Here is a 21387-nt window from a genome sequence, read left to right as displayed (position 1 = left end):
CTCCGTGGTCTCTGTCTGGACGCCCAGAGCTGGCTTCATGCTCCTTCACCAGCAGACTCGGCGTTGGCTCCCAGACCAGCAGCAGGGGGCAAGGCAGGCCTGCAGAGCACGGTCCCCAAGATAGTCTGTATTCTACCCCAGCCAAGCCTCCTCATACAGCCAGGACCACAGCCCCATCAATGGGGGGCTACTTAGAGCTAAGATCCAGGCCAGAGCAGAGGCCCCATATGATGGGGATGCCCAGTTTCCCATCCCAGCACGTGCAGGCGGCACCCCAGCCTTAACCCGTCCAGTTCTTAGGGGGCAACGAGGCATGGTTGCTTTAATTGACTCCTTTAGGCAGCCTCACAGCCGTGCTCAGTAATTGTGTGTTAAAATCTGAGTCACGAATGGACAGCTCTGCTGGGTCTGGCCTTGTGAGCCCAAGGCAAAGGCTGAAGGAACTCTGGGCCCTGGGAGCTCAGACTCCTTTGCTGGGATTGGAGACCCTGCAACATGTTCTCTCACAACTTCCCAGCAAGTCAAAGTAGCTTTGCAGAGATTCCTTTAGGGAACTGCCCAACTGGACTCAAGTGGTGCCTGGAACCCCGCTGGACACACAGACCGGCCCCTGGCGTGGGAGCCCGAGCCGAGGCTCCTCTCCTGGGTTTAGGTCTGTGAGCCTGGTGGCCACAGCTGACCTTCCTCAGCCAGGCCGGCAGGCCCCAGGACACCAGCTGCCCTGGCTGCAAACCCTTCCCCCTTCCTCTGAGTTTATGCAGCCCTATGATTCCCCAAATAACAAAGCCTCTTTCCCTTTGAAGAGGCCCCACACAATCCTGGAACAATTGAGGAAAGGTGTGACTTACACCCACATCTCTGCTAATGTCCTGCCAACAGAGGCGCAGGCCCGGCCACTTCAAAGCCCTGGGAGGGACCCAGAGCTGGGGGCAGCACCCTGACACCTCGGCCTGCAGAGCCTCCAGTGCTGTCCAAGGTGGGAAGTCAAGCGAGAGGCCATCTGCAGCGCACACCTCTCTGCTGCCCGAACCTCTGAGGCCAAATGAAGCCAAGAGAACCTGTTTCTCCCAGAGGCCCAGCAGGATGGGCAAAGGTCCTGACTCCCCTCCTTGGAGCCTAGAGCAGGCTCCCCAGGGAGTAGCTGACATCAGGGAGGGTAGGGCCCCCAAGATGCTCAGCTGTGCCATCCACACCTCCATGGCTCATGGGGGCCAGCATCAGCAGGAACCTGACCTGTACCAGGTCCCCAGGTAGCATGCTCACAGAGGCAGGTTGGGCAGTTTGGGTCTACCTGGTAACCGGTGCCTTCCTGCCCCCCTGACTTTAAACTGGGCTGAGATGCCCCATGTGCCTTTAATGAGTTCTCAGATTGAAGCCCATCGTCATTGTGATGTAGTCTGGGTTTCTCCCAGTGGGGTCCCTGGACACAGCACCTGCAGCTTTTTAGAGCTTGTTAGAAACGCAGGTTCTCAGGCCCACCTGGTCCCGAACCTGTGGGTTCTGCACAAAGTCTGAGATCCACTCACGGGGTCCTGAGTGTTTTATTTAACCCTTTTAGAAGTGCTCAAGGAAATGTGGCCAAAGGGGGGCTGAATTAAGTAATCAGTGAAGCACCCAAGTTTGGGTCACAAATAATACCCCTGTTTCAAGCAAAATACACCAACCAAGTCTTGTTAGAAGAAAGCAAGTGGGCTGGTGCAGGCAGGTCTTGGTCTGGTGGCTTTCTCCTTCAACTCTGCATCTCTGCCTCCAGTCAGCTGGGGGCAAGACAAGCTCCAGCACGGCTCTGGCTGAGCCTGTGCTCACTGCCCAGGGGCCAAAGCCCCCACTCCTTCCCCCAGGTTTAGGAGAATCCGCTTTCCAGAGCCTTGTGGGGCTCCTTGTTTACAAAAAAGTGAAGGAGCTATTGCTGGTGCCCAAAGGGCCCATAGGTGGGCAATGATGACATCACCAGGGGAAGGACATCAGAGCCCCTGGCTGGAGGCGAGGAGGGGTGCCCGGCCCTGCCCTGCCCTGTATACTGCTCAGGACAAGCCGAGCTGGGTGGTGATGCCCGCATAAGGGGCACCAGCCGCATGCAGAGCCCCACGCCCCCTCTGCCTCCTTCCAGACCCACGGTCCTCCCACCCCCTCTTGGAAGAGGGCAGGGACCTTGCATCCCCCAGAGTCACAGGCACTCCTGCAGTGGAGGGGAGGACCACAGTGGCCCTGAGAGTTTGGGCTCTGCCTGAGCTGAGCAGAGGGGAAGGGAGGAGAGGGGGGCAAAGCAGTGGCCAGCCAGGCAGCTATCCGACACCTGCCTGCAGAAGCGCCCAATGGACACTTGTATGAGCAGCAGCTGTTGAAAGGTCTAATTAACACACGCACACACACAGGTGCATGCACAGGTACAGATTCACAGGCACACATGCACACGCACAGGTGCACACACAGGCATGCACACACACGACACATACACACAGGCCCACATGTGCACACATGCACACGTACACATGCACACTCACTAGCACACGCACAGCACAGATGCACACTCACATGCACACACAGGCACACGCACAGGCACACACACAGCACAGATGCACACTCACATGCACACACACAGGCACACGCACAGGCACACACAGCCTCGAAGCCTAGAAGGGACCCCAGGTGGAGGGGCCACCTGTCCCTGCGCAGTGGGGCCATATCACCCAGCTCCCTGCAGGAGGCACTCCAGGGCCACTGTGCTCTGGCCTCGAGCTCGCGGCAGGAGCCCGAGGCTCTGCTTGCCAACCTTCCTGGTTGGTTCCATTCTTACCTCTTCTAAAAGTCTCTTCCCTCATCGTCCTCGCTCCCAGCGTCTGTTGCACTCAGCGTGTGAGATGCGCTGCATTTACTCACACGCTCTTCATCTTCCTCTGTCATCCTCACAAGCCACCGGTTCCAAAATCCCAGTGTATGTCCCGCTGTACCCCCTGCGGACCTGTCGCACCCGAGGCATGCGGAGCTAAGAGAGAACACAGGGTCTTAGGAAAGAAGCAGGTAGTGGTCTCCACCACACAGTGTGACAGCATAGTGTATTTGCCAGCATCGTGCTGTGGGCAGGCATACTGGGCTGAAGGGCCCACTCCGTGCAGGGACTGGACCTACTTCCAAGGCTGCCCTTGGGCCCTGACAGCTGTGTCTGTTCTGACCTGGACAGGGGCACAGCCAGGGGCATCCTGTAGAGGCAGTGAGGCCATGTCTCACCAGGTTCCCTCCCAGCAACCCAACACAGAAACAGCCTTGGAGCCAAGGGCTTTGCAGGGATAGGGGACATGGGTGTGCAAGGTTTGGGGGCACCAGAGCACGAGGGCATCGGCGGCTAGATGGCCTGGGCCAGAGGGTCCGTGCTTGGATGGTGGCAGAGTCCACCACCAGGGCTAGAGCCATGGAGCCTACTGGTGCAGGGACCAACTGGCGAGGAAAGTTTCGGACAGGAGTTGGAGGAGGACATACAGCGGTGGGAATTAGTGCAGCATCCCCATCCCTCGGCCAAGGGCTCAAAGAAGGAGCAGGAGGGAAGCAGGTCAAGAGCAGCGGGAAGTCACGCACCCAGGAAGCTGCTTCCAGCTGTGGGCCTGGGGCAAGTGTCTGCGTGTGCCTGCATGCATATGTGGGGGCTATGTGATGCACATGTGTGCACACATGTGTGTGCATCTTGGAGGGAGGTAAAGGATGGACAGGTCAGATCGTGGGATCCCAGGTTCTCCCATGAAGGATGCAGAGGCAGTCGGCCTTGGGGGCAGGACCCCCTCAGCCTGGTGGAGGCAAAGGCTGGGACGGGTGGCCTGGGCTGTTCTCCACCCATGCCCTGGACACCCAGGAACATTCCTCATCCCCACGAGCACACTCAGCACTTGTGATCACAGGGCAGATCCTCCATGGGTTTACCAAAAACACTTACTGAGAAGCATCTGTTTCATTTAGCCCAGAAATTAAAAATGATCCTAATCATGATCATACAGCCAAAACAGAACAACTATACTGGGGGGCAAACCTAGAATTGGGTGGGGCAGTTGGGCACTGCCAGGGAGGGGCACCCAGCAGAGAGCTACCTAGCAACAGGATGGAGCTCCCCGCCACACGTGGAAGCTTCTGAGCCAATGCTTATCTGTAAGTCAGAACACTATGCTATCCCCATGGAAACAAGGCACCTGGGATAAAAAAAGTAAACGTGCTTCATTTTAGAGATTGTGGTTTTCTGCATGTTGTAGATATTCCAAAATTACAAAGGCTGTGACAGTTTCCTTCACCTGCCACTTTGTAAAGCCATGAGTTCTTCTCAGATCTGGGAGAATACACAGTGAGAAATGTGTGCCAGGCTTTGCAGGAGAGAGGGGGTCAGGCTGGGAGAGGGTGAAGAGAGGGCCACCCGCCAACCTGGTCACCAGAGGCAAGTTCCAGCTCTGTGCCCCTGGCCCCAGGCAAAACAAGACAAGGTCTGCCCTGCTCCGTGTGTCCTCTGCGGCTGGGCTGGGCGCAGCTGGGGCCTGCATGTGTCGGGGATGGGACTCGAGTCCCAGGGAGGGGACGTGCCAGCCACATACCCAACTCTGCATCAGGGGGGCTCCCAGAACCAGAAATCCCATTGTGAACTGCGTCCCTAGTTCTAGCACTTTTGGCTGTGTTCACGTTGAGTTCATTCTACAACAAAGGTCTGACTTCCACATCTTTCCCGGGTGAACTCATCCCACACGACCCACTGATTCTTTCCTCATGCCGTGGAATGTGTTTCCAGAAAGGTGCAGATAAGCTGCCACCTCTCGGGTTGAAAGGCAGAGCACCGTGCTCCATGTGGGGTAGAATGCCTCGACTTCACACAGCATCTCGCTCCCACTCTTGCTCTCCCTCACGCTCACATGCTCTCAGACCCCGCCCACTGCTAGGAGGGGGTCCCGCTCCCTTAGCCAAGTCTGAATCCTAATGCAGTGCACGGAGAGCTTAGTGGTCTTGAACAAGTTGCCAGGAAATACACTGAGCGTTTTTCACTTTGTAAATACGAAAAAGGGACATAAAGCCGTTGTTTCTGAATTGCAGTGTTCTCTCTGGGAATTAATCCACAGGGAGACAAACCGCCCCACTCTCAGATCCGTGCCGAGAAGTAAAGAAGGAAGAGACACTTCTCCCAGGGCAGCAGCCCCACTCTGCCATAATCCCTGCCATTCGCACACTCCTCTGGGCCAGAGGCAGCTTGTCCATGGTTGGCTGAGATTGTTTCCATAAAACCAGAGAAAGCTAATTACAGTTCAGTACAACTTGTAAGAGCCATTTCGAATAGAACCGATGGGACCTCGGACTATATTTTCCTGTCCTCCTTCGGGGCCTGTTGGGAGGGGGTGGTTGTGCTTCCAGAGTGAGTCTGTGAGCAGAGCTCGGCTTTGTTTCTGCAGTGACGTCACGTCGTGGGCCCCAGATGCTGACTTCCGTTAAGAACAAACCAGACCCTGCCTGGGTACGCAAGTGCCATCCTTGCTTCCTCTGGGGCTAGGTGGTGGGCTCCACGCGCCTCGTGCAGGTGGCCCAACAGGGGCTTCCCCCACACCCACGAAGGCCAACTCACGTCCAGGAGGCTGTGGCCGTGGTGGGTCCTCCCTCGCAGCCAAGGTTGCAGCAGGACGTTAGGGGCTGGTGGCCCTGTTCCACTGCCCTCTGCAGCGGGGGCACCCAAGGGACTTGTGCTCCACAGTGGTGAGGACTGCTCGCCCGCCACCGAGGTTGGGGCCCCAAGGACCACACGTCCAGACCTCCCACTTGGGCCTCAGACCTCGGGCGCTGGGCAGCGTGAGGCCCCTGGCAGTGCTCAGCAGCATGAGGGAAGGGAAAGCCAGGAGCAGGCTCTGGCTCGAGCACCACCGTCTGTGTCTCAAGGCTCGGGCTCCAACAGGAAAACCAGGGAAAAGAGCCCTTGTTTCAAGGGGTTCAGTCCTTTCTGCTCACACGGCAGGCAGTGCCTCGAGGTGACGCCGGTGCCTCTCGGGGAGTGACCTCTGCTGACCACTGGAAAGTGAGGCCAGAAGGACCTCGGGCCGCTTCTGGGTACTGCCCACTGCGGGGCTGTTCAGGGCCCCCACAGGTCCCCCACTCAGCCGTGATGGAGTCTCTGGTTCGACAACCCTGCCTCAGTTTGTCCTGCTGTCACAGAGAGGGGCCCTGGCTCTGGGCTCACTCACACCTGCCCCAAGCCTGGTCCTTTGACTTCACCTGGCCAGCCCAGCCTAGCCCTTCATACCTGGGTCCTAACAGAACGACAGTGTGCATGGGGGTCAGAATCTTGGGGTGAGGAGGTTTGAGGACCACTGTGTTGAGCTCCAAGGTCCAGAGGGAGTGTGTGGTGTTGTTCTGTTCAGCAGGGTTGGCACATGACTGGTACTTAATGAGCAATAGTAGCTGTAGACAAAGGAATGAATGAAGAACGGTGAACAGCAAGCCGTGGATCCTGGCCGAAGGCCATGTGCCTGGCAGCATGTATCTGCCGTGTGGGCCCAGCAGAATTCTAGAACTAGTGCTCTGTTGGTGGGCACCTTCAACTTCCTGGTGTGTATGGAAACGCCATGAACAACAGTGTCATTCCACATACGCGTGACTATCTGCGGAATAAAGTCATAGAAATCGAATTGCGAGCCCAAATGTTCAAAGCATTTACAATTTTGATGGATATCAAAATTCTGTTTCTTCCCTTGCGAAGGAATGGATTCTATATTACCACCAAAAGCTGGACACACTCAGCCTGACCCAGTAGGTGATATGGTTGCTGGGCCGTTCTGAGTGGCACTGGGCATTGTATTTAAGAGCAACTGACAATTCCTGCTCAGCGAGCTCTCTGATCACATCCTGTACCTCCTCTTCCTTATTGGGTTAGCAGTCTCTTTCTTACCAATTTAAATATTAGGGAAACTACTCTGTTTCTGATACAAGTTACAGATACTTTTTCCAGCTTATCGTTCTTTTGATCGGCTTACGGTGGTGTTTTTATTCCATGCAGAACTTTTTTACTCTTACATAATCACATCTATTAATATTATTAATTATTATTAATATATGTTTACGGCCTCTGGGTTTTGTGTTATAGTCAGGGCTCCCGTATTTCAATACATGAAACAGATTCTCCCATGTCGTCTTTAGCACACTTTTGTTGCTTTTCATTTGTATTTAAATCTTTGACCCGTCTGGCGTCAATCTGATGATGTGTAAAGTCAGCTTATTGTTTTCCTAGATATCTGGCCACGTATCTCAATATCATTATAGAAAAATTATGTTTCCCCAATGATTTAAATGCTTTTACCCAATAATTTGCATGTATTTTGGGTCCATGTCTAGATTTCCTACTTATCATTTGCCAGTAGGATATACTTTATAATTTCATGATGCTTTAATATCTGATATGACTTCTTCTTTTAGGTTTGTCCTGCCTATTCTTGTTTCTCTTCTCACACAAATTTACATTTAGCCTTTCTAGATTTTTAGAAAACGAGTTGACATTTTTTTAAAGATTTATTTTAGATAGAGAGACAGTGAGCGAGGGAGTGAGTGGGGGGGGAGGGGCAAAGTGGGGGGGAGAGGGAGAGAATCTCCAGCAGACTCCATGCTGAGCATGGAGCTCGACGCACGGCTCACCCTCACGACCCCAAGATCATGACCTGAGTGGAAGTCAAGAGTCCGATGCTTCACGGACAGAGCCATCCAGGTGCCCCCCAAAAAAGAGTTAACATTTTAATTGGGATTGCACTCTTTGTGCAGCTCAGCTTTGCAGAGATGGGTGTCCTCTGACACAGCATCTGGTCGAGCATGTGGCTGCCGCCTGACTGTCCAGGCCCCTCAGAGGCACTGCCGAGTTTTCTTGCTATAGAGCATCCACGTTTCCTCCTCACCACACTCGTCCATGATGGGTCTTTTGTTGATAAAGGCAGTCTTTCCTTCTAGGGTATTTCCTAGTGGTTCTTATTTCTGATTTTATACACCTTGCCACATTCTCTCACATTTTTGTACATTTGTTTCAGTTGCTTCTCTAGAGTTTTCCAGACATACGATAAAATAATCTACGTAATTCTCTCTTTATCTTTGTACTTCCACTTGACTACATTGTGTGGGCCGGGCACAATGACACCGTGTCAAAGCGTACGCGGGATTGTCTGTCTTCTCCGTGTCTTCAATACACCAAAGTCAGTGGGAGCGTTCCCGGCGCTCACCAACCATGTAACTTTCAGGTTGGGACACATCACTGATGAGGTTAAAGAAATATTCATCGATTTCTATTTTATCAGGAACATTTTAAAAAGAGAGTGAACGTTGAATTCATCCATCGTTTTGTCAGCATCTATGGAGATGATCATATTCTTCCCTTTTGTTCTGTTAAATGGTGGTTTATGTCAATAGGTCTGATATTGAGCCGTTCCTGCTACACTGGAAAAAACACTTGTCACAGTATATAATACTTTTAACACACCGCAAGATCATGTTTGCTAAGAATTTATTTAGAATTTTCGCAGTGCTATTCATACATTAGATTAGTTGATGGTTTATTTACTGATTTCTTTGTTGTCAAAGTTATGTTTGCTTCCCTAAAACACACTGGAAGCTTGAACCAATATGTTGTACACCTGAAAGAAACAAAACACTGATTTTCAATTCGGATTCAATAATAAACAATGGAAGCTTTCTGTTTCTATGTTTGGAGCAGACAGGGAGGTGGTACAGCCAGAAGTTGGCATTTTCCACTGTAAGTAAGCTGGAAATGGGTCTTTCATGTGCATCTGTTGGAAATGAGAAGATGAATGATACTTAGGGAGAAATTTATATTTTAATTTCAGTTGAGATAATACAGACTAATAGTAAGAGTTTTGTTTTTGGTAAAATTCCAAGTTTGATTTGCTCTTGCACCCACTTGGTGCCTGGCACATGTTTGTTGGTTAATTTTGAAGTTGTTTGGAGGCCAGATTTTAATTATATTTAAAAACATTATTTAATGCTCATAAGCTGCAATAATGAATGACAAAGTAAAATGTAATTTAATAAACAACAGAGTGCCTGCTTTATGGAGCTCAGATTCTTACAAGACAAGGAGGGACTGCCTGCTGGACAAGCACCAGGAGGGCACTGCTCATGGAATGCACATGACACCCACATGGACACACTCGTGCACATAGAATGCACACAGACACACACGTGCACATGGAATGCACACAGACACACAATGCACATGGAATGCACACGGACACGTGCACTGACACCCACACGGACACACTCGTGCACTTAGAATGCACACAGACACACAATGCACATGGAATGCACACGGACACGTGCACATGACACCCACATGGACACACACGTGCACATGGACACCCACACGGACACACTCGTGCACATAGAATGCACACACACAATGCACATGGAATGCACACGGACACGTGCACATGACACCCACACGGACACACACGTGCACATGGAATGCACACGGACATGTGCACATGACACCCACACGGACACACACGTGCACATGGACACCCACACGGACACACACGTGCACATAGAATGCACACACACAATGCACATGGAATGCACACGGACACGTGCACATGACACCCACACGGACACACACGTGCACATGGACGCACATGGGCACACACACACGACACCCAAAGACATGTGCGCACGGACACACACGTGGACACCTGCACACACACGTGCTCATGGATGGGGCCTCAGAGAAGTTGGTGTGATTGGAGTTTTGGAGGGGGGTTGGGAGGAGGGACAGTTAAGGTTGAGGACAGGTGACCCCAGGTGGGCCTGCTGCTGTGGGGAGGGGTGAGGGCCACTGCCGAGCTCAGGAGAGGCCATGCCGATAAATGACTGTGCGGGGGGCACCAAGACCAGGCAGTGATACCAGCCTCTGTGATTGAAGGGGGGGTCATTTTCTCAAATTAGCCACCAATGAACCCTTAAAGGGAATTTCGTGAAATCCTAGGGGCAGAGAGAGCCACGCAGTCTGGGGCCTTCATTCTTCTGGGAATGGGAAGTGTTTCGGGTGGGCCTGATGAGCTTTCACTGTGAAGGGCTCACTCTGTTCCGAGAGGTGGCTCCTCCTCAGCTCACACGACCCCGCAAGAACACTGGCTTCCCAGTGAGTCTGTGGCTGAGACTGACGTGCTCTCTCTCGGCACAGAACGTGGTTCAGTCCCTTGCTTGTGAGGGCTCCGGGGCCTGGCACGGCCTCCACGTGCGACAGCGCCTCTGTGCTGGCAGGCAGTGCCCCCGGTCCTGACCCAAAGAGAAGGCAGGCCCAGAGTCCCAGCCCTGCCCAGGGAGGTGGCTCTTCCCACTGACACTGGCTACTGCACTGAGAACTAGAGGGACAAGTGGAATCTGACTTTGCGGCGTCCAGTTCCCAGGACTCAGCAAAAGTTCTGTCTTGCCCTAGACCTCTCATCCCTTGGCAGGCGCCTGATGCTTCAGGGGAGACGTTGCCTGCTTTGGGGACAGTCACCCAAGCAGGAAGCAGAGGACCCCAGCCGCACGCCCGGGCAGCCTCCTGGTACAGGGAAAGCGCCTGGGCCCAGGGTCAGGGTCCTTTCGGGGCTGTGACAGCAGACCTACCCAGCCCCCCAGATTTGTCAGCTGAACGCCCAACTGCACCTGCTCACAGGGCAGGGGGAGGCCAGCCCAGCACTAGGGGAGCGCGGCATGGGCAGCAGGAGAGCAGGGAGAAAGGGAGGCCTAGAGGAACCGCCCCTCAGTCCCGCTCCCTCCCCCAGCACCATTCCGGAGCACAGATAAAAGAGAAACCTGAGCAGGGAATGTTTGCGGTGCCGACGCCAATCAAGGACTCCGTTGCCACGGTAACGGGGACACTTCATCAGCTCGGGAGCAGATGGTCAGTGAGCAACAGGCAGCATATGCTCCGTAAGCCCTGACATGGGCACAGATGGAGGGTGGGCAGGGCTCTCGGGCGGGCGACGCGTCCCCTCTGCCTCTTGCTGGCGCTGTGCTGTCCGCGGAGGGCGCGGGGCCGTGGGGCATGCAGCTCAGGGCTCCACCTGACCAGGCGAAGCCGGGCTGCCAGGGCCCGCGGCTGGTGGGGCATCAGCGACACTCCTCGAGGACCCTGATTAACAGCCCTGCTGCCGCCAGGGCGTCTGCAGCTCCCGCCTTGGTTTCTGGGGCTTTTACAGAAGAAATCAAACGTCTGGAGCATTTTCAGGGGTGGGGGCAGACACAGGGCCCAGAGAGGTGGGGTGAGCGATGAAATGTGACTCTCGGACTGATGGTCACTGGCCGCCTGTTGGCCAGTGATCAGACTCTGGGGCGGCAAGCTCCTCATTTTAGTCTCTGCATCTGGTTTGCTCCCTTGAAGTGGGGTTTAAATCTCAGGCTCCAAGGCTAACAGACCGGCTGTGTGACCGCAGATCCTGGAGCTGCCCCGGGCTTCCTGAGGCCGGTCGAGCGGCCAGGGCAGAACAGGTGTTGTGGGCTGGGGCCTCACGGTCATGGACGCAGGGCAGGCTGGCGGTGTGTGGCCAGGCCTGGGAGGTGAGTCCCGCCCTGGGGCTGTGCCTCCACCCGGTGAGCCAGGCACACTTTCTCCTGGGGACAGTCTCCTGAATCAGGGCACCCCGGGCTCATTTCTGCAAGGTCTGCAGGCCGGGAGCATCTCCACCTGCAGCGAGTGTGCGTCGGGCAGCGCCCACCTGCCCAGCTACAGCTCTGCTCTTGGCCTGTCCGGCTGCCGGGGTCTGCCTAGTTCACCAGGTCTCACTAACTCACTACTCACTGGTGCTCAACACCAGCGTGGATCCGGCTCTCTGGGGCCTGTTCCTTCGGGGAATGTCCTCAGCTGAGTCTGCCTGGGTTGATGGGCCCCAGTCCTCAGCTGCCCTGCGGGGAGCCCCCTGGAGCTGCCTCCGCAACCGCCTCTAGGACAAACACTCCAGAAGTCTCCCAGCCAGCTGGAAAGTGCTCTGACCGGTCTCAATAGTTGTCCTGTCCATAACAGATCCGGAGAGACAAACTCAATTTGTTTAAAAACAAAGGCCTGCCTTCCTTTGGAGGTTGCCCCAGTGCCACCTGCCAGGTGTCTCCCCTGCGCTGATGGGCGGAGGGCCTCCTCCCTGCTCTCTGGATTTACCAACGTGGAACAGCTCGGAGGAGCCAGGGCATGGTCCCCCTGGGTGTTTTCTCTGAGGCTACTTGTGTTGAGACGTCCATGTCTGCATCACTCCTGGGGAAGCCAGCACCAGAGGAACATGCAAGGGGACAGGCCGTGTCTCTCCACGGATCTGCAAGGGTCTTCGAGGAAACGTGTGTGCCTGAGTACATTTTACGGATGAAGCCAGTGACTGTGGCATCCAGTTCATGGCGGCAAGTGGGCGGGGACATCCCGTGACCCTGGGGCCTCGCCTGCTTTCGGTGGGCAGGACAGCAGGTAGGGGCTGTCTGGGGTGTCCTGCCCTCAGCTGGTTAGCAGCGATTCGGTCTCCACTGGGCCCGGAAGACTAGTGCTCTGTGGTCTGCAGGGCCCTGGAAGGTGCAGCAGCCCAGGGAGCCCACCTCCTCTGGCCTGTCCCCTTAGGCACCCATGGTCACTTTATGAAGTACCTCGGCACTGCAGGGTGATAAAGCGTGGACCGCCCTCTGGGGCCACCGTGGTGGGGGTGGGGAGATACAGAACACAGCTTTTCTCCACGTGCGCTTTGAGAACCAAACCCACAGAACTGGATGGTCACACCGAAGTTTTATTTGGAGTCAACTATGTCCTGGGCTGATGGGTCTTCTAAGATTCTACAGGAAGAACTAAGGGTTCCAAGGTGTGTGTGGACGATGATTTATCTTTTTGCTCGCCTCCATTGGTCTCGGTCTTCAGAGCCTGGCAGGGTGGGCTTGTGGAGCTGCGGGATGTGGAGGTGGCCTTTGGAGAGCCCTTCTTTCATTTAATAGCTGAGTGTCTCAAATGCCAAACACCCCCTACCCTCCAAGCCGCAGCGCCCCCACCTGGGAGCCCTCCAGGGAAGCAGGACACAGGCCTGGAACTTGGTCATCACAGAGGCTGCCCGGGGATGGACACGGTGAGTGCCCCCCACTGTCCATCCATGTCGTCTGGATGACCGTGTGGACGGACAGAGGGCTGCTGTGTCTGTGGCTTGTGGAGATGCCACGCTGCTTCTACTCCCTGAGGAGTTTCAGGGCATTATCCTGGCTTGTTGCACAATAACTAAGTGAAGGTGGGAAATGCCGATGTTCAGAATATTATTTAATAATCTTCCTGCTGCTCAGAACTCAGAATGCCTTTATCTCAAACTTTCTTCTTTTTTGGACTTTGGAATTTTTGGGAACGATAAAATCAAACACTGTTACAGGTGTGGAGTGAGTCGAGTGCATACATTAGGCGCTCAAGAAACAGTGAATAAATGTCCTTGACATAAATCACGTAAGACCCAAGAGTCAGGTAGGGAGCCTTTCTTTTGTTCTAGAACAACAACATATTCGGTCTTTGGTTTCCTAACAATTGTCACGGCCCCGAATGTGCAGGGCCTGAGCTTGCCATCGCGTCGCCGTGAGAGCCAGGAGCCGTCCACAAGACGCCCGCCTGCATGACGCCCTCCTGCATGACGCCCTCCCACCTCCCCCAGACACTGGCCTTCTCAGGCTGGCGGGGGGATCAGCAGCTGGCGCAGTCTCATTTGCTGCAGCCCTGGCACCGGGCATTCAGTAGTTGTTCAGTAATGTGAATGAGTGGATGAGCGACTGAAGGGGTTCCCAGGAGTCCCCGAGAAGGTGTGACCCTGTGACTGCTGAGGGCTGCATCACTTTAAACACTAAGCTTCAGGGCGCCTGGGTGGCTCAGTCGTTAAGCGTCTGCCTTCGGCTCAGGTCATAATCCCAAGGTCCCGGGATCGAGCCCCGCATCGGGCTCCCTGCTCTGCGGGAAGCCTGCTTCTCCCTCTCCCACTCCCCCGGCTTGTGTTCCTGCTCTCGCTATCTCTCTGTCAAATAAATAAATAAAATCTTAAAAAAAAAAAACAAAAAAACCCACTAAGCTTCAGGTGGAGTTAAAAGACCAGATAAAATCTGTGTACACAAATTAACGAAAACTGGCGCCGAAATGCCAATGGCTGTCCCCAGGAAGGCTGTTCTGCGGCTTGAGAGTAAGTTCCAGGCCAGCAGCACTTTGCCAAGACACTTCCAGGTGATGGCTTCCGCCTGAGACGCAGGTCGATGGGCTGCGCATTTACCTCTTTCCTGCCAGAAGGCCCTCCTTGACGTCTTCTGCGGACAGTTTCCATGGGAGACCAAATGAAGACAGACCCTGCCTCCTCGGGGAGCTCACCCCCCATGGCCCCAGTGTCTGGCAGGAGCCCAGTGCAGCAGTGAACGAGTGTCGTGGGGGCAGGGACCGCCTTCCTGAAGCGCCGCCGTGGGGCCCACAGCTCCCTGTCCTCCCAGAGTCACACTGCTCTTTCCAAATCAGCAGGATGCGCAGGGGCCGTGCCAGGCAGGGGCTGAAACCGCGCGGCTCTCTGGCCTCTGCTGCTCCCCTCCAGCCTGAGCCGCGGGGCCCTGCCGTCCCCAAGTGCCGTCTGAGGAGAGGTCGCCTGCAGGAGAGGCGGGCTCTGCGCCGGACACCCTTCACCCTGCAGGACGCGCGGCCCCAGGAGGCTGCCTTTCCATCCCTCACCCTGATCTGGCTTCGGCACGTATCACGGTTACTTGGCACAAGATTAATTCTCCAATTGTGTTTTTCCTTCTCAGCTAGCTTTAAAGTTAGCCCACTTTCCGAGCGAACGCCAGCCGGAACAAGCTGGTGCTGACCAAGAGAATGCCGAGCAGCCTGGGGACGCTGCCTGCATAGGACCCCCGGGCGCCAGACGACCCCACCCTGCGTCCGTCCTCCACTCACGGGCTGACGGGGAGGGACACTGGGGACACGGAGTGCCATGGCCTTGGCCTCCTCTCTGCCCCAACCTGGTCTGTGATGCACACGTGGTCACAGAAAACAGTGAGCTCTGGGGCTGAGAGCATTCCAAAGCCAACGCATGGACTCCTGCGTGTATTTCCCTGGGTCCCCAGAGCGTCGTGGCCATCAGCTGTGCCGCAGCACAACAGAGGGACCTCTTCTGTCTGGCTCGGGTGCGTGGGCTCTCCTCCCTGGCCGCGCGGCGGGAGGCAGACCCACCGTTGCCCCGACAACTGCCTCTGGTGGGCCTGGGGCCTGTGCCTAGGACAGGATCCGCAGAGCTCTGGGCCCGGCCGGGCCCACTCGCACTCACCCTGGGGCACCAGGCCCACGTGATGGGGCAGCTACCTGAGGACACCCTGCTCTGTGCCATGCCGGGTTCGTACGAGAGGGGCCCACTTGGGGGCAGGGGTCAGCCTGTACCCCGGCTCCTCCAGGTCACCCCTGGGCACCCACTGGATGTAACCCTCTGCTTAGGCCAGAGGTGAGAGAAATGGGGGTCTGGGGGACAACTGGCTAGGAAACGCAAGGGTCAAGTTTATTTTAGGTAAAGACAAGGCAATCTATGGTCCCTGGAGCGACAGAGACACAGACACAGAGAGGGAGACAGAGAAAGACACAGAGGGAGAGAGAGACAGAGAGACGGAGACAGAGGGAGCGCAAGTGAGCTCAAAACAGGGTTAGGGAATCAGGGGCCTCGAGCCAACTTCCGTGTCTGAAAGCCCCATCGATATTGTTAAGCTACATGACATTTAGTAAACTCTTACATTTAAAAGCATATTCTTGCTTTTTATTGGTTTGTTTTCGTTATTAGAGTTTGTAAAAAAAAAAACAAAACAGCCGGTTTACCAAAATTAACTGCTAGTAAAAGTGATTTACACAAAATGCTTGAAGTCAGCAGTGTGTGGGGAGGGAAGGTGTCTCCATGAGGCAGGAGAAGCCCTGGCTCACCGTGCTGGCGGCTGGAGTGTGTCCCAGAACCCTGGAAGCCCAAGCACCTGCTGCCCATCTGCCCGCACACACACGTGCACATCCAGTCCCACACAGTCCCACGTGGAGGCTAACCCCACACCAGGGGCGCTGCAGTGGGCCCGTCGTCCTCAGCGACCCATACACGTCATGCAGGCTGATCCCCGCGCACTGGGCCCTGTGCTCGCTGCCCCCCAACCACCAGGGGAACGGCCATGGCTCCATCACTGGGTCTGGACCCTGGCTTTCAGCCCTGCCCGAGGGCGAGGTCTCCCGAAACACGCAGTGAGCAGGAGTTAGGGTTAGGTCATCAGCACTGATCTGCTTCTTCAAAGATGAATTTTTTTATCTGTATAAATGTTTGAAGTTGGCTACGGTTTTGAATCAACCGCCTCTGAATCCCTCACATTTTAGGATCTTAATTTGACCCTTTTTAGGGTCCATCAAAGGTCTGAGTTTGGATGGTGGCATGTTCCACCCCAACGTAGCCATGAGGGCAAAGAGAAAAACAAAGAAAGTGAAGGAAACATCCCCACAGGATGGCTGCCTTTTCAGAAAAAATTAAAGTTCATTTTATTTTTCATTTCTATGATTTTTACAACTGAGGCTTCCTCCCGTTGCGACTTGACATCTGCTCTTCCCCCCCTCCTTGCTCTCGGTTCTGGTGCTTTCCATTCCTCCGTCACCTGGGGGGCCCTGGGCTGCTCTGACCATGTCCCGCAGGGGGGACGCTCACCTGGCAGAGGCCGTCTGCACGGAGGGGAGACGCCCTGATAGAACCTGGACGCCTTGCAGACTCAAATCCAAACTGCTAGTCAGCGTCACAACCCCAAAAATCACGTTCTGAGTAGACAAGATCTGTAATAATTTATCGAAAGCCCTGCTGCACCACAGCAGACGCAAGGAACGTGCGTGGCTGATGCAGACAACCTGACTGCAGGCTTTCAAAGGCAAGTGTCTTCCCAGCCTCTGGACACAGCAGCGGATGCCCGCCCGGTTTCTGAGCGAGCTCAGGAACCGGCGGGACTCTCTGTGGCGACCACCAGCCTGTTCACCTCCAACCCGGCTCCTCCCAGCCTGCCCCTCCTGTCGCGAGGACAGCCCCTCCCACACCGCAGGAGTGCACAGTCCAGCCCAGACCCTGTGGGCATCGGAGGCGCGAGGGTCAGGTCCTGCCTCCGCTCTTCCCTGTGCGCCGCCCTCCTCGTGGCCCGACCGCCAGGTCACGGCACGTGCCACCCTTCCTCCGTTCAGTTTCGGCTAAGCATGTTCTGCCCCCCCCCGGCTAGGGTGGGCCTGTCCCAGCCGCCCAACTCCAGAGCACACTCTGGGTGGCCGGACCCGGACACAGCAGTCCCTCAGGCAGACGCCATGCCAGGACTGCAGCCCAGAGAGCGACCGTTGGCACACACGGGGCTCCCCAGCCTCCTCCACGTCATCCCGAGGCTCCTGGGCACCTCTGCCCAATCCCCCCTTCCTTCTGGTTCCCAAGGCTGTTCCTGGGATCAGGCATCTCTGCCTCCACCGCAACCTCGGCGCACAAAGGATGCCAGTGTCCTCTTCCCCCGCTTATGGGCGAGGCCTTAGTGCGGCAGGGTCTGCAGACCTACTCGCTACTTTCAGCTCGTGTCTGTCACAACAGAGTTTACACATCTGCACTGGTACGAATGCGGCTAACCTCTGATCGCCCACGAGGAGCGTTTACAAGACCCGCATGGCTCCGCTGGACAACAGGGCTGCCCAAGTGACCGAAGCGTGTCCCACAACTGTGCAGGGGAAAAACCCTTCCCCGGTGCAAGACAGACCAAGGGAGGGGAACCCAAGAGCGGGGAGATGCCCGTGTTCGACGAGCCTTCCGATCCGGCACTGCACCTGCTGAGCTGTGAGGCGCAGACAGAGCATCCGCACATCTCTGGGAGTAGCTCCGTCCCTTCCGTCTGAAGGCCTGTGAGCAGGGCTCTTCCTCTGTACTCCAGCCACGACAGATGAACGCAGAGGCATGCCTGAGGGTCTGGCCGTCTTTAATAAACCCAGACATTAAACAGATCTGCAAAAGTAATACAAGGCTACTCTTCTAGTTTTTTTTGCAGGGGGAAATAAGGGCTTTTTGAATAAAAAGTGTTAATCCGTAGTTGGTATACTGTTATTTTTAAATAAATACATATTTAAAACTTCTCTCACTTAAAATTTTCAATACAGTAAAAAGGAATCCTCAATAATTTTTAAGTGGGAAGGGATCTAAGACCAGAAAGAGTGCGAACTGCTCCTGAAAGAGTAATGTGGCTTCTGGGTAAAAAGCCATGGTTTCCACGACTAATTTCTGTCCTTACACATTTGGCAGAGTCCACGTGGCTGGGGAGGTTTGTGGCACAGTGATCGCTGCCCCTCTGTGAAGGGCACCATTCATGACCCAAACGGGTCAAGAAAGTCACTACTGAGACATCTACACACTCGGGCTTGGGAATACGTGTCCCACAGCCTGCTCACCATAATGTGCCACCAACACTCTCGTGGGGGCTGCCGGCCGAACCTCCAGAGCCGAGGTAAACCGTCTCAAGTCAGCTTTCAGACTCAGGAAGGTCAAACTGCGAGAAGGAAATGTGCAAAAAAAAAAAAAAGCGAGGGAAGAAGGTTTGTGAGGACAACATAAGAGTCTGACTCTTCGGGAAACGTTTTCAGAACAAAATAAAACTTAACCCTAACCGGCCCCGCTCCTTCCAGATGCCCCTCAGCCGCCGCAACTCTGTTTCCTTGGAACAGCTTCCCCCTTCCTCACGGACTCAGTTGTCCCCAAGAGCACAGTGGCTTGTCACCTGCTCCGCTGTCTGGGACTCGAGGGTGGAATCAGCTCAAGAAGGTTCCAAGCTTATGTCCGTGGCTCAGACTCTCCTAATGTCCCCTCACACGTGACAGGCTTTCTTTCTTTTTTTTTTTTTTAAGATTTTATTTATTTATTTGACAGAGAGAGACATAGCGAGGGAGGGAACACAAGCAGGGGGAGGAGGAGGGGAGAAGCAGGCTTCCCCGCTGAGCAGGGAGCCCGATGTGGGGCTCGATCCCAGGACCCTGGGATCACAACCTGAGCCGAAGGCAGACGCTTAACGACTGAGCCACCCAGGCGCCCCATGTGACAGGCTTTCATCTTGATTTAGATTGTTCGTAAAGGGCTTGAAGCATTCGGTTCAATAAACAGATTGGTGGCTTAATTTAATAGAACTATTTGCTTTTCCTGTACTTTAAAGCTACAGGGACCAAGACAAGAGAGCGTGTGACTCAGACCATTTTATAGGAGTTTACAGATCGGAGGCTGAGACGCCGAGAGGCTGAATGAGCATCAGCAGCAGAGCTCAGGCAGTTCTGCTCCTGGTACTCAATTTGTCTCATGCAAAATGGGATGAAAAGACAAAGTGCACCAACAGCCAGGGAGAAAACCTACAGTCACCCAAATCTTCCCAGCGACGTTCCTTCCCTGGATTACTCTGTTCGGTTTCATTGAAAACTATTAAGATTCGATGGCCCCCAATGGGGACACCCCATTTGGGATGAAGGGCACATGGATGTCTGTGCCCTAGCGTGAAGCAGTGCCCAACGTGCCCTTGGAAGTCCTGCGGGCCGGGTCATGCTTGCCCTCAGCTTTATCTCCTGGCTGAGGGGCCACTGGGGGGGGGGGGCATGCCAGCCCCACCCAGGCCTGGTCGCGGGCACCACGAGGGATCGTCAGGACTCATCAGGTGTCCCACAGGGTCTCCAACCTAAGCCTACCCAGGCCTTTGAAAGGGGCTTCTGGGGAAATCACAAACAAGTGAAGATCAATCTGTTTCGAATGGCTGTTTCTTGTCCTTTTTAGTTCAGATGGCAGCCAAATAGAGAAGGTTAGAGTTAACTTTTTAGTTTTTATCTAACAATTTAATAAAGCTGCCATAATGAGAGAAATCACATTCCTGCAGTGCTTTTCAGAACCACATGGAGCTTGCAAACCAGGGCTGTGTCAGCAGGTGGGGAGAGCGTTGTGCCCACAGGCTGCCCGGATCATCAATGGCTGCGAGTGGGGATGGCCGCTGCGGGGACAGGGACACAGGCCCAAGGCCTCAGGCATCACCAGAGACTGAAGGGGATTTGGATGAGTAGCCTTTCTAATAATTTAGGACCTTCTTGTGCACTTGGCTCAAGAGGAGGGAAAAGAGGGGCACCTGGGGGGCTCAGTCAGTTGAGCGTCCGACTCTTGGTTTCAGCTCAGGTCATGATCTCAGGGTCGTGAGGTCGAGCCCAATGAAGGGCTTCACACTCAGTGGGGAATCTGCTTGTTCTTCTCCCTGGCTCTTCTCTTGCACCCTCGTGCATGGGCTCTCTCTCTCTCTCTCTCTAGCTTGCTAAAATAAATAAAATCTTAAAAAAAAAAAAAGATGAGGTAAAAGAGAACAACTTACTGCTTGACCACATTTCAGGGTCAAGTCTGAAATGCTAGCCCCCCAGTCCTCGAGCTCTTCCTGAAGGCTCTACAGAAGCCAACAAGGAAAAGGCACACGTCAGCTTTTACTCCAGTAACAGGGAGGCTGATGGTGTGGACGCAGCTCGTGCCCCAGGGAGACCCACTCAGCATCAAACAGGAGGAGATGACAAACACCAGGGCTCCTGGCTCCCCTCTCCCCACATGGAACTGCAGCTTCCCGAGGACAGAGGTGAGGGTCGGCGGCGAACCCTCTCCTCCACCAGCCTGCAAGCCCAGCTCCCGCACGGCCATGGACAAACGAACACAATCGACACGCGGTCACCTGGGCTCCAACAGCACACAAGAGCTCACCACACACACAACACAAGCTTTTTTTTCCTTTTGCGGTTTTTTTTTTCTTTTTTGTGACAGTCAGGAAATGCTGGTGCTACTGACTTATTTTTCTTCCTAAGTTGTGGCAGGTGCCCGAAAGAGCTTGAAATTTTAAACACAAAGTTCAAAGGATGGGGAAAAAAAATGAACATGTCCAGCCCTTTGGGTGCTGAGCCTCATAAAATCCAAGAGCTCAGTACTTTATAAATACACACTTTACCCAAGATCTCACCATGGTCACTGGCCATCATTGTTTCTTTTCAACTACATAATACACGAAGTCATTCTTGCTGCAAATTCATGGGTAAGGCAGATGTCCCTCTGGAAATCTAGTCCCTCTTCGGAGATGCCTGGCAGGCGGCCACTGGTGGGCCAGGGGGGCACATCGGACGCCACCATGGGCTCAGCCACACCAGATGCTCTGCAAGTTCAAGGAAGGGGTGCGCTCTCACCAAGGGTGACAGGGACGGGGAGGGCCTCTGCCCTCTGCCCTCCGCCCAGCATCTGTCCCTCCTGTGGACACTGGCGGGGCAGCTCCCGAGAAGAGGATTCTGACCGGCCCCCGTCTCGTACGGACCTCTCTTCCCGAGCATAGGGCTGGCCAGCGCACCGGGAGCTGTGGGGACTGGGG

General features: G+C 54.7%; 1 protein-coding gene across 6 annotated transcripts in view; it reads right to left on the bottom strand.

The window, feature by feature from the left end:
• The window catches only part of FAM120B (family with sequence similarity 120 member B), a 122114-nt gene that overhangs the window by 4391 nt on the left and 96336 nt on the right, over nucleotides 1–21387 (bottom strand). For 3 of the 6 annotated variants that reach the window (XM_054505652.2, XM_064598377.1, XM_054505651.2), the window contains one exon: nucleotides 20525–21381. In XM_054505652.2, the coding sequence (XP_054361627.1) occupies nucleotides 21186–21381 (196 nt within the window). In that variant the 3' untranslated portion in view covers nucleotides 20525–21185. Of the gene's footprint in view, nucleotides 1–2797; nucleotides 2987–20520; nucleotides 21382–21387 lie in introns of those variants that run through there. The other 3 variants (XM_045865920.3, XM_054505654.2, XM_064598379.1) reach the window with 3 other exon arrangements.

The sequence above is a fragment of the Mirounga angustirostris genome, unplaced genomic scaffold (genome assembly GCF_029215605.1).
Source record: "Mirounga angustirostris isolate CCGP_5_RB_7025 unplaced genomic scaffold, mMirAng1.0.hap1 SCAF_8, whole genome shotgun sequence".
Classification (NCBI taxonomy): Eukaryota; Metazoa; Chordata; class Mammalia; order Carnivora; family Phocidae; genus Mirounga; species Mirounga angustirostris.
Note: the sequence above shows the minus strand (reverse complement) of the source record. Positions and strands in the feature narration are given on the sequence as shown.